Below are 12,137 nucleotides of genomic sequence, written 5' to 3'. Positions count from 1 at the left end.
CCATCCACACATGTTCAAGCCTTGAGAAAGACTGCTGAGGATTTCTAACTTCAGTTTTGCAAAAGGCCATACCCAACTTTACCTTTGGAGACCTTCCGAGTGTCCATCCTACACAGAAGAGCAACATGGAATGAAGATAGACCTCAAGCCTATCAAATGTCCAACACATGTTTCAAAGTTTACTCCAGATCTACCAAATCGTCTCTAATCCATACAGAATAAATATATAGTCCATACAAATGTATAGTGATAGGTGCGAAGAGTACATCGGACATGAACCTAGATGTGATGGTCAGTTAGACATGAGCTTTCAACTGGATAAAGAGTCATGATGATGGATCTCAATGAGCCTCGAGTAAAACAACTCATTTCAACAGTACCTTCCCTGGCCAATATGGGTGGCAAAGGCAAGGGATGATGATGATGATGATGATCATAATGATAATGATGATGATGTGTCAAACAAGGTGAAATCCTGCGCAGGTGTGTAATTGGTTTCCCATCTCAAGAAACCAAAATGGACTCTTCTCAGCACAGATGGGCAGAACTGGCTATTATTCCTATGCAGCTAATGCAGTTCCTCCAGGCAAGGTGTGTATTTCACCACAATCTCAGGAAAGAGGCATGTTTGTGAATGGCTCAAGCGCTCAGAGAAGTGTGTGTGATCATTCAAAATGTTAATACTGCTACTGTACAGAATCCTTTGCAACGCACCTGCTTACTACAGAGCCCCGGTTTGGAAAACTTTCAGCTGCCCCATTAGTAAGTGTTGAGTCTCTCCTGCTTTCTGCAAAAGGAAAAAACAAAAGGGTTGGTCAGGGATCACCCACTGGCACAGATTAACATGATACCTTTTCGCTGCTGTTTCAACTCACAACCGAACTGGTTCGGCAACATGGCACCCTACGTAAGGTTGGCGTCTTTGGTCTGGAGCCAGCGGTTCAGCCAGGGGTGCATGGCAGCTAACCTGTCAAGCCTGTCCTCCCCAGTTTCCACATCTTCTCTCTGCCTTTGCTTTGATCCTCAGGACAAGGTGGGGTTCACTTTGCAACTCTAATGCTTCGTAGAACTGGTGCAAGTGTCTCAAACCCTTAACTAAGGGATGGCACAGACTGCCTTAAAGTACAAGCAGTTCCCGGTTTGGTTGTTGTTGCATTTATTTGTCGTCCCTCGGTTCTCCTAAAACTGGGACCCAATGCAGATAACAATCTAAAAAACACTATCCACCTGTTGCTGTTCTGCCTTGGAGTCATTGCCGATTTATGGCGGCCCTAAGGTGAACCTATCATGGGGTTTTCTTGGCAAGATTTGTTCAGAGGGGGTTTGCTTTTGCCTTCCTCTGAGGCTGAGAAGGTGTGACTTGCCCAAGGTCCTCCAGTGGGTTTACACAGCCGAATGGGGATTCAAACCCTGGTCTCCAAACTTGTGGTCCAACACTCAAACCACTACACCATGCTGCCAATACAACTAAAAACATACCAAGAATGAACATTGAAAGGGACTGCCAAAATAAAGCTGCTTCGGGTCTCTTTGGAGGTATGCTGTTTAAATGATGCATGCACCCTAAGAATCCAGAAGCTGCACCAAAAGCTGGACTCCGGTGCTTAGGAATGGAGTGTGGCTTTGGCGCGACCTCCGGACTCTTAGGACCCATGCGTCATTTAAATAGCATACCTCCAAAGAGACCCAAAGCAGCTTTATTTTGGCAGTCTGTATCAGGCCTAAGTTTTACCCTCAACTTATCCATGGGTCACATCGAAATCTGTAATTTTGGCCCCCAAACCTGCCCTTGACTTATACATGGGGCCGACTTATAGTCGAGAATATCTGGTAGGGAGATCAGATCTGATATTAGACAGAGAGATCTCTCTTTCCCGGCATGCTTTGGAGGGCGCAATTTTGCACCGGTCCCCAAAGCCTCACATGCGCAGGGGCCTTGTGCGTTCGCATCACATGGAGCATGCTTTGAGCTCACCTGGCTTTCCTGCCAATGGGGACAAGGGGAAAGTAAACTGTTTCAGTTACTAAGACAACCAGGGAGGGAAAGAAAAAGGAAATGCACACTTTGGCGATGCCAGGCACATTCCTGCACATGTAGAAACATGGGTTGGCGACAAAATGAGTGGGATGCCAATTATAGCACCTCCTGAGGAAGCCGTCCTAGCCAAGGGATGCGCTAGCTGGCTGGGTCACGAGCCCAAATGCCAGTCGCCGGGAATATTGATCGTGCCACGGTTGTCTGCAACAATGCACCCATTGTGCAACCAATGTGGTTAGATCATTTGTCATCCCTGGAGGTCATGTGGCAGCTAAGAGGCCAAGCGAGTGTGGCAGGATGTCTGGGGTTCAAGGGTCACCTCTTCCCTGACCTCACAAGGATTGCAAAAGTGCCCTGGCATGATTTGGAGAAACTCTTTTGCACCGCTATTGTTTTGTTAAGTCCTTTCGAGGATCGAAAGCACTCTATAAACAAATGCTAAGCGTGACGGACACAGCTGGAAGCAGACCTGGAGGCATGCAAAGTATACGCTCCGCCAAGAGGACTGTGGCAGACCCACAACCAAGTTCAGACACTCAGGGTTGCCATATTGCGAAGTGGAGAGGGCTCCTGTACCTTCAATGGTTGTGTAAAAGAGGGCATTTCAGCATGTAACAAGCAACACCTACTGATATGCCCTCTTCTGCACAAGCATGGAAGGTACAGGAGTTTTCACTCTGGCAATCCTATAAGATGTCCCATTCTGCCACCATAAAAGATGCTGCCAAGTTGCTCTATACTAGATGCCTTTGCTCAAAGAAACGTTGGAAAGGAAATCCTGGCTACTATAGAATCAGAGAATTGGAAGAGACCGCAAGGGCCATCCAGTCGAACCCCATTCTTCTGCCATGCAGGAACTCTCAATCAAAGCATCCCCATTGACAGATGGCCATCCAGCCTCTGCTTAAAGACCTCTAAGGAAGGAGACGCCACTATAATCTCAGAGGAAGGAGTGTGTTCCTCTGTCAAACAGCCCTTACTCTCAGAAAGGTCTTCCTAATGTTGAGCTGGAATCTCTTGTCCTGGAGCTTGCAGCCATTGCTCCATTGGGCCCTGTTCTCTGGAGCAGCAGAAAATAAGCTTGCTCCCTCCTCAATATGGCATCCCTTCGAGTATTTAAACAGGGCTATCATCATATCACCTCTTAACCTTCTCTTCTCCAAGCTAAACATCCCCAGTTCCTTGAGTCTTTCCTCATAGGGCTTCATGGTTTCCAGACCCTTCACCATTTTAGTCTCCCTCCTTTGGACACACTCAGGGGCAGATGTCAGTGGCAAAACTATTTAAAGTTCAAATTGGCACCCAGAGCAGATTCCCTGTTCCACGGACTTCAGAGTCTCCCCCAGTTGCTGTTGGGAGAAGGGCCAACATACTTCATGAAGGCCTTTCTTTGCAACAGAAAGAGGTCACGTCTGGTCCTGAATCCAGCATGGTCCAGCTCCCTTTATCTTGGCTAGTCTCAAACCAACAATGCCAGTGTTGCCACTGGGCCCTTTGCCCAATGCAAAATAACTGGGTTTGGTTACAGGGAGCCTATAATTCCCCTGTTTTAACAAGCTTCACTGACAGTGCCCAGAAAGAGAGTCCAAAATCCAGGCGTCTGGCCTGATCCACATCAACAAACCTAACTCTTAAGTTTCTGTCTCCATCAAGAGCAGGCCTAACAGTTGCCCATTCACAGTAAAACCACCTTGAAGTACTACTTTTTGCTCCTGTAGTATCCCAGAGGAGCATGTTTTGACTAGTTTTGGCCCCACTGAGGGGCTTAAGGGTGGCACTGGAATTGCTGATGACTGCAAACTTCTTCTAATACATGCATTTCGGTTAGAGGTAGCAGATAGTCTTGTCGATTCTCCGCCTCTGGAGGTCTTTTAAACCCAAGTTGGATGGGCATCTTTTGGGCGTACTTATGCATTGCTACATAGCAGGGGTTGGGTTAGATGGCCCTTAGAGGTCCTTCCCAACTCTATGAGAGGCCTTAACAAATGCCATCTCCAAGTACAGAGGGTGAAAATTCAAGAGCTCAGCCTTTTCCTTATTCCATATGCCTCTTAAAAATAAGCCTTAAAAACAAAAAGGCTGGCAAGGAAGCTTTGACTCATCCCTGCTCATTATAGGCAGCTGATGCCTGCCTTCGCCTGTACAGCTGTCTCTTAGTAACCCTGCACAACATTGCACAAAGACGCACACATGCACATGAGGAGGAGGAGGAGCGAAGAGGAGGAGTTGGGAGATCAGCTGTCAGTTGCTAGACTTGCCTTCCCTTCCCCACCGCAAGCCACATTCCCCAATGCTCAGTAAGTGCCAAATCCCTTCCGTTCATAAGCCAGGCTGCGACCGGACGCCTCTCCAAAGGTCCTGCTGGGAGCAAACAAGACGGAAGGAACCTTTGACTGCTTGAGCATCTCCGAACCAAAGGTAAGAAGAAGCCCACAAAGAACTTGAGAGGATGGGGATGGAGTATGGGAGGGCAGAGACACTTTGGCAGAACCTGTATCAACCTTAAAAGAAAGGAGACTCTTGGAAAGCGAGAAAGAGAGAGGATTTTGGAACAAGTGCCAGGGGTGTGCGCACCTGGGATGTGATGATGGGTATCTTGACTAACGCTGCCCTTTAAGTCTCGGGGGCAGCTGGTCGTGAGAGTGGATGTGCACAAAGTGGAAACAACTGGGTCCTGGGACAGAGATAAGAGATACCGGTTTGATTTCGCGTTATGGATTCTTCTCCTCCTGTGCTAGACGCGGCGTTGTGCGTCACATGCGAGATCCTCCGTGTCCAGCTTTGTTGTTGTTATTTACTCTGAAAATAAAATGAAGGGAAGAAATGGTTGGGTTGAGGGTGGCAAAGAACAGTAGCTGGTTAGGGGAATGCCAGTCGTTTTCTGTTCTGTTTTAAGTGGACGCAAGACTTTGGGGAACGTGCTTCACTTTCCATCATAATCCAAAGATATAGCCGTGTTAGTCTATAGAATCGGTACATAGAGAGATCTTGCGGCATCTTTGAGACTCGCCGAAAGAAAGAAGTTGGCAGCAACAGCTTTCCTAGACTTCAGTCTACTTCCTCAGATGCAAATATGATGCCTTTCCATCATATTTGTCAAGAGGGTTTTGGTTCATCTATCTATCTATCTATCTATCTATCTATCTATCTATCTATTTTGATATAGTTCAAGTGACAGCGGGCAATATTCCCTTCTGCGCCTGTCTGGGAAGAAAAACCCAGGGGTTTTCTGAGCAAAGAAAGGGGGGTATGGTGGGATTCACACGCACGCCTCCCATGTTTTCAAACCAGCCTTGCACGCTTTAGGTAGGATAAACCATCCCAGTCCCTTGCCGTGCTGACTTTCACAGCTGCACAGTCTGCAACAAGGTCTGCGTAACAGGGTTAAATAGGATCCTTCGAGGGACTTTGCACAGTCCCGCACCTGGGTCCATGGCGCCATTTGGCACCTGTCACTTCATCTAATAATAATCCAGCTTGCCTTTGGCAGCCATGGACTGTGTGGCTCACTGGGGATCTCCGTCCCCTGCCGTCTGGGAGTAAGTTGAATGTGCAAAGTGGGAACAGCTTCACATGCCGGCCTATCTTTGCCACGGCTATTTTCGGCAGGACAGTGAGCCTTATAAAGCAGTGAATGTCCGGAGCAGGCTGGTCAGAAGTCACGCAGGTTCAACTGAAATGATCCAGTCGCAGGGAGAATGGAAGGACTTCTTCCTAAAATCCTGGAAGGCCTGTGCCAGTCTCTCCAATATTTCTTAGATGAAAACAGGGTAGTGAAGCAACTTCACAGCACAGTCAAGATGGCCAAAGTTATTAACAAGGAAGGATATACAAAATAAAGAGATGCTGCAGCGATTTGCTTTTGCCTGCGCCTTTTGGAAAGGGCAAGACTCCATTCCCTCCCCAATGAGTTCGTTGAGTGTAAATTCCTTCTGCATTTTGTTTGCAGAAATTGAGGACGAAGGGGGAAAGCGAGAAAGAAGAGGGTTGCTTAGGGTGATCCTGGGAGAGTGGGTTGTGTGTGTGCAAGCGCTTGCGCCCATGCACCCATGCCACGTTACCAGTTTAGTCTGCCTCATACTTGCAACCAAGAGAAACCCCACAATGAGACCGAGCGGATCCTTGCAAAATCCAAACATCAAAGAGAGGTCACATCTAGCCAAGGGCAAGTAGGGCCAACCAAAATATATTGCAGTGTGTCAAAACACAGAGCGACCGCCGGTGATGCAAGTAAGTGTTATGTATTAAGTACCAGCCACAGGTTGTCATTCAAACACAAACATGCAGAGAGAACGTATCTGCCTACCAGCGAAATGAAGGCAAGAAATAGTAGCTAAAGGGGCTGTTGTCAGATCAAGGTGAAAAGAGGGGATTCTTTCGTCTTACTTTCTTAGGGAGAAAGGATAAGGAACCTTTCATCTAGTCCAGTGGTTCTCAACCTTCCTAATGCTGCAACCCTTTAATACAGTTCCTCATGTACACCATAAAATTGCGGTGTCTCGGTTCCTAGGACCATCAGAAATATGTGTTTTCCAATGGTCTTAGGCAACGTTCGACCCCCAAAGTGGTCGCAACCCACAGATTGAGAACCGCTGATCTAGTCCACTTGCTTCTAGCTAGAAGGTGGCTGCAGAGCGGAGGGTGAACCCTGGTGCCATATTGACTGGGAGGGAAGGAGACGGTTAAATAAATGCATAGACTCCTTGGAGAGTCTTTGCAACTTGCAAAACAAATGAATCGAACCTTGGAAAGTGTAAGAGCTGCAAACGCAAGGCATATTCTAGAATTTGCTTTTCCCTTTGTAGACAGCCTTCAACGTTTGGGCAACGTCTGGCTGAAACCAATCCCTGGCATGTAATTATGCAGAAGATTACGACTAATGTTGTGTTTCATCAAGAACGCCTTTTCATTTCAGACAGACCTGGTTGTTTGGCGCGGAAACCGGAAGCCGCGCGCTTCTGACCTGGAGGCTGAACTCCAAAAAGTGATTATTATTATCATTATTAGCAAAATGCTTAAGGAATGGGTTTGCGCTGGGTATGTCAGGCTCCCCAGACCATTTGGAAGTCCTATGCTCAAACCACTACGTTGCTCTGGGACCCAAGCCCAAACACAAAATCCATTTACGTTTCTTATGCGCCTTATGTACATGTAGCCTGAAGGGTACACCATATTTGAAATACCCCCTATATCTCAGCCCCACTGTGGAGTCCAAGGTCTGTAATCTCCCTTCGCCCTCGCTCTTTTCCCCTGGAAAGGATTTGAGCCCTGTTTGGCTATAAGACTACTATCCCTCCCCCGGAATAATTTTTAAGGCCAGGGGCTTCTGTTCAGGAGGGAAATTGGAATGCATTTGCTGTTAGTTCTGCTGCCGAGTGACCGCCTGGATGGGTTTATGAAGCCTGGAGAGGATTATCTACAGAGTAACAGAAGAGCAACTGGAACAGGGCCAGACAGACCTTGGCTTCATGGGTAATTTTTCAACCCGCCGTGCCACTGTTTGCAGCCATGTGTAAAATGCTTTCCAAAAACCATCTGCTGGCATCCGCCCGTCCTGCCGCCTTGCTAAGAAGGGGAAGAGAGAGAGGCATAATGTCTCCTGACGGTGCCATGCGTGTGTATGGGTGTTGCCTCTTATGGAGACCCCATGGATTTTATAAGGTTTCTTAAGCAAGGAATCTTCAGGTGGTTTTGACAGTTCCTTCCTCTGAAATGCTGCCTAAGGGCCCATACAGACAGGCCAAAATAAAACTGCTTTGGATCACTTTGGAGGTATGCTGTTTAAATGTTGCATGCATCCTAAGAGTCAAAGCCATGCTTCAGTCCTTAGGACTGGAGCATGGCTTTGGCGCGGCTTCTGGACTCTTAGGATGCATGCGTCATTTGAACAGCATACTTGCAAAGTGCCCCGAAGCAGCTTTATTTTGGCCTGTCTGTATGGGGCCTACGTTAAGCAGGCCCAGCCCTAGACAGTACTTGGATGAGAGACTGCCAACAAATACCAAGTGCTGCAGGTTAAATATTTCAGAGGAAGAAACTGCAAAGCCAGCCCAAAGGATGCCTTAAGAAAAACCTATGAAATGAATGGGGCTGCCATAAGTTGGCAGCTGACTTAAAAGCACAGGCGCACAAGCTGTAGGCCTAAACACCCTAAAGGCACCAGATCCGGGAAGCGAAGAAGGGTCAGTCCTGGTTAGTACATGGATGGGAGAACAGCCAACGAATCTCAGGTGCTGTAGGAGAAACGTCAGAGGAAGGAACCGCAAAACCACCTCTGAGTATCCCTTGACTAAGAAATGACGAATTTAAAGGGGTTGACATCAGTCAAGAAGCACATACAGGGACACACACAGAGAGATCTGGCCAACACACTAACAGGTACACCACAATGCCTTTGTCTTATCCCACTTTCCAGAATGGTAGTTTTCAAATTGAGTCCCACAGAAGCCCGGGATCCCTCAGAAGAACCATTACCACGTGTGGCGGGTGGGCAAGTCTCTCTGGAAAAGGCACAAAGGGCATCCGACGTTAAGAAAGCAACTTTTTCTGTTTAAACTGTAATAAAAATAATAATGGGATAATAGGGTCCTAGTCGTGATGAGAACAAGATGAGATGGAGGACTAGATTCGCGCAACTGTATTGCTTTGGCTGGCATTTAGCAGCAGGGGGGTAATGGCATTAGGGCTGCAGGGTTGCTTTATGTTTTTAATCAGTTTTACCCAAAGTATCCATTTACCATTTCGCTCCAGGAGAATAACCATATTCTCCGGCCCTGTATTTCTCTCAAACGCCTCCAACAGAAATAATGGGGTCATGACGCACTATCCATCCATCCATCCATCCATCCATCCATCCATCCATCCGTTCATTATTTTCCTATCCAAGGTGTGCCTTCTTATATGTTTCTGATAGCCCTTTCATTAAGAAGAGTGAGGCCACTGCCTCAAGCATCTAATTTGAGATGTTATTAAAGGGCAAGCAATACTTAGATTCAACAAAAACGTCATTGTCTTTGTCGAAGCCGTTCTAGGATGTGTAGTTTGGTGAGATCTTTAGCCTCTCTCCCAAAGAGGGCTCAAATTGCAAACCCCATGGCAGTTAAAGTAGTGTCAAACTGCATTATTTCTCCGGACGCAGCCTAAGTCAAGCTGCTTTTGTGACCCTAATTCTTGGTGGATTCCCATCAGAGATGCCAAGAGGGCTTCTCGGCAAGCCAATTCAACTTTTAAATAGGTTCAAGCACCTCCTTTCACTATTTAATGTTTTTAAAATCGGTATTTCCAAACTGTCTGGTCACTCCCAGTTTTGTTTGTTTCAATTCTTAGGGACTTTGGGGAGTTCAAGTTGGCCCTGGACTAGAATTGGCAGAAAGAGAGGCACTCTGTAACGCACCGTTTCATTACAAGTTCTGACGGCATTACAAATTGCCAATATTTGCCATTGCTTTCAAGTCAGGTTCTTACACCTCTCTGCTTCGGAGCCAAGGTATATTTATTAATGATACGTTTTTCTAAGCTTGGCTCTAAGCATCCCCACAAAGCCACCGAAGAACAAACGGGCTTCAAAAGGGTAGGAAAATATCAAAGGTGCTCCGAAGAGAGCCAGCTCCCAACGCTGGAAAACAGCTGAGCTGTGAATAAATACAGACCTTTAGATGTTAAGAATAAAACGCTGATCGGAGGATCTAGCTTTGTCTCTACTCACCTTCAGCGCGAAACAAATGCCCAAGACAACTCAATCTGGGACCAGATGGTTGGCGCTCTGCGTAGAGTTCATTTACAACAGTTTGCAGTATGTCTGTTTTGGATGGAGACTTTGCAATTCTTGTAATTCTTAAAGCACTTTGCAGACTACTAATAATTATGATCTACTCAATGCTAAATGCTTTAACTCTACTTTTCTTCCTAAAGGTAGCCAAAGAAAACTAGGCTATTGAAAACTTTGATGTGCTGTCAGTGTTCCTTTCCATATATATGGGCCTTCAAGCTAATATGTCTTTTTATTTTGCAGGCAAAGCACCAAAGTGTACAGTACTCTTCCGCGCCAAGGAGCAAGAGAGAATATAACCTGGGTTTTGGTGCCTAGCATGGCATCCTAGGAACGCTCAGCCTCTCGCCCATGACATCCCGAAGACACTACTCTTTGCCCCGAACATTATTGACTCCTCGCTTGTACTCGGACGGGACGATGGGTGGCATTGCTCAAATCACCCCTTTCCTCTACATCAGTAAAGGGAGCGTTGCCGCCAACCGGCAGCTGCTCTTGGCACGAGGCATCACCTGCATCATCAACGCCACCATCGAGCTCCCCAACTACAACTTCCCAGAGTTCGAGTACTACAAAGTGCCTGTGGCCGACATGCCCAACGCCCCCATCTCGCTCTACTTCGACAGCGTGGCCGACAAGATCCAAAGCGTGGCCCGCAAGCACGGCGTCACCCTGGTCCACTGTGCGGCCGGCGTGAGCCGCTCGGCCACCCTCTGCATCGCCTACCTGATGAAGTACCAGAACGTCAGCCTGTACGAGGCGTACAACTGGGTGAAGTCGAGGCGGCCGGTTATCCACCCCAACGTGGGCTTCTGGCGGCAACTCATCGAGTACGAACGGGAGCTCTTCGGCAAGAACACGGTCAAAATGGTACACACCGGGTACGGCATGATGCCGGACGTTTACTGGAGGGAGAGGAGAACCTTTATGCCTTACTGGGGGATTTGAAGACCACTACAACAGCAGCAGAAGAAGAAGCAAGGACATTCCCAAAACAAAAATCTCTCACAACCGAGAGCATTACCCATCCTTTCTTATGGTCAGCTTCAGTTCCTTTTGAGACAGTCCACACTACAATAGATTTCATGTCAACGCACTAAACCAGCAACCCCCCTGTATAGGGGAGGCCTTAACCCTACATCCCATGGAAATACCTTAACAACAAGGCCTCCTTTGCAAAGATGTATAGGGTCTGTTAAAAAATACATTTTCAAAAGACCCATTTCGATGCTACCACTCCATGAAGCCAGCATGTTTAAAGATTGTGGAAAATGCACAACCCGAATATCGTTTAGCGATGTGGGTGCCTTTCATTTGGGGTTTTCTCTTTCTTCCTTGTTAACCAGCAGCTTATTGCCAAAAGGTCTCTCTAGAAGAAGAACGGCTGGTCCTTCCCTCCCTTAAGGACAGCTCACTCTTAAACGTTGGAATAAAAAATATTGAGTAGCCGATGTCTAAATGCGGAGAAGTAAAAATGTGATTATAATCTTATTTTAAAAACATAGAGAGATTTATCCAGAGAGGTTTCCCATCCTCTGTTCTTTGGTAATGTATAGCTAAGCTTTTGTTGGTGGAGTGTGTATGTGTGTGTTGGGGGGAGATATTCTAACTAGACAATCTGCCACAAATAAAACGATTTGGACAATGAAGATGTCATGCCCCTTTTTCTCCTTCAGCTCGTCCTGACATCATTTTGCCTCTGTTTCCCTTCCCTGTTATTATTACTGAGCCATCCTTGTGCCCAAGATCAGGTATAGCTAAAATTATATGAACAATACAGCACAATTCCACAGTAAAGGGAAGGTATCATTTCCTAAAACCATAACATAATTAAAAGGTAGTTTTATGTTCTAGAAGACTTTATTCCTGGCGTGTCGCCGGCATCTGTGGCTTTGGCATCTTCGGAGAATGCATTCTCTGAATGTGCCAGCCACAGATGTAGGCGAAACGCCAGGAATAAACTCTTCCAGAACATAGCCATAGCCCAAAAACCCCACAAAAAACTAAGGATGCCAGCCACGAAAGCCTTCAACTTCAGATAATTAAAACGGGCATCAATTTTCCGGAACAATGGCTAAACCATCCCTTCGTTTTGCATTGGATGGACTTTATAAAGTGGGCATTCAGTAGGCATTTTCAGATAAGGAATTCCAAGTACAACGTGGCATGACTGAGAAGGTGGTTGAACATCTCTGGGGTAGAGGGAATTAAAGCGACCAAGGCTCAGAAGGAATGTTTCTGTGTTTTAAAACAGAGACTCCATTCGGCTGTGGGTTGTGCAAGTGAGGTCAAGAGCCAGACCGAGTTGCCAAGCCACTCCGAAGCTCCTTA

The 12,137-nt window shown here is 46.8% G+C and overlaps 1 protein-coding gene across 1 annotated transcript; it reads left to right on the top strand.

Annotated features, from left to right (window-relative positions):
- Window positions 1–4,291: 4,291 nt before the first annotated feature.
- Window positions 4,292–11,447, top strand: LOC149301447 (dual specificity protein phosphatase 14-like). The gene is made up of 2 exons (XM_089484161.1): window positions 4,292–4,456; window positions 10,050–11,447. Exon 2 carries the CDS (start codon window positions 10,158–10,160, stop codon window positions 10,752–10,754), a length of 597 nt encoding a protein of 198 aa, XP_089340287.1. The 5' UTR covers window positions 4,292–4,456; window positions 10,050–10,157; the 3' UTR covers window positions 10,755–11,447.
- Window positions 11,448–12,137: the final 690 nt, after the last annotated feature.

The sequence above is a fragment of the Sceloporus occidentalis genome, unplaced genomic scaffold (assembly GCF_023333645.1).
Source record: "Sceloporus occidentalis isolate IW3139 unplaced genomic scaffold, rSceOcc1.0.p SCAF_21, whole genome shotgun sequence".
NCBI classification, from domain to species: domain Eukaryota; kingdom Metazoa; phylum Chordata; class Lepidosauria; order Squamata; family Phrynosomatidae; genus Sceloporus; species Sceloporus occidentalis.
The sequence above is the reverse complement of the archived record's forward strand: the minus strand, read 5'-3'. Positions and strand labels throughout refer to the sequence as shown.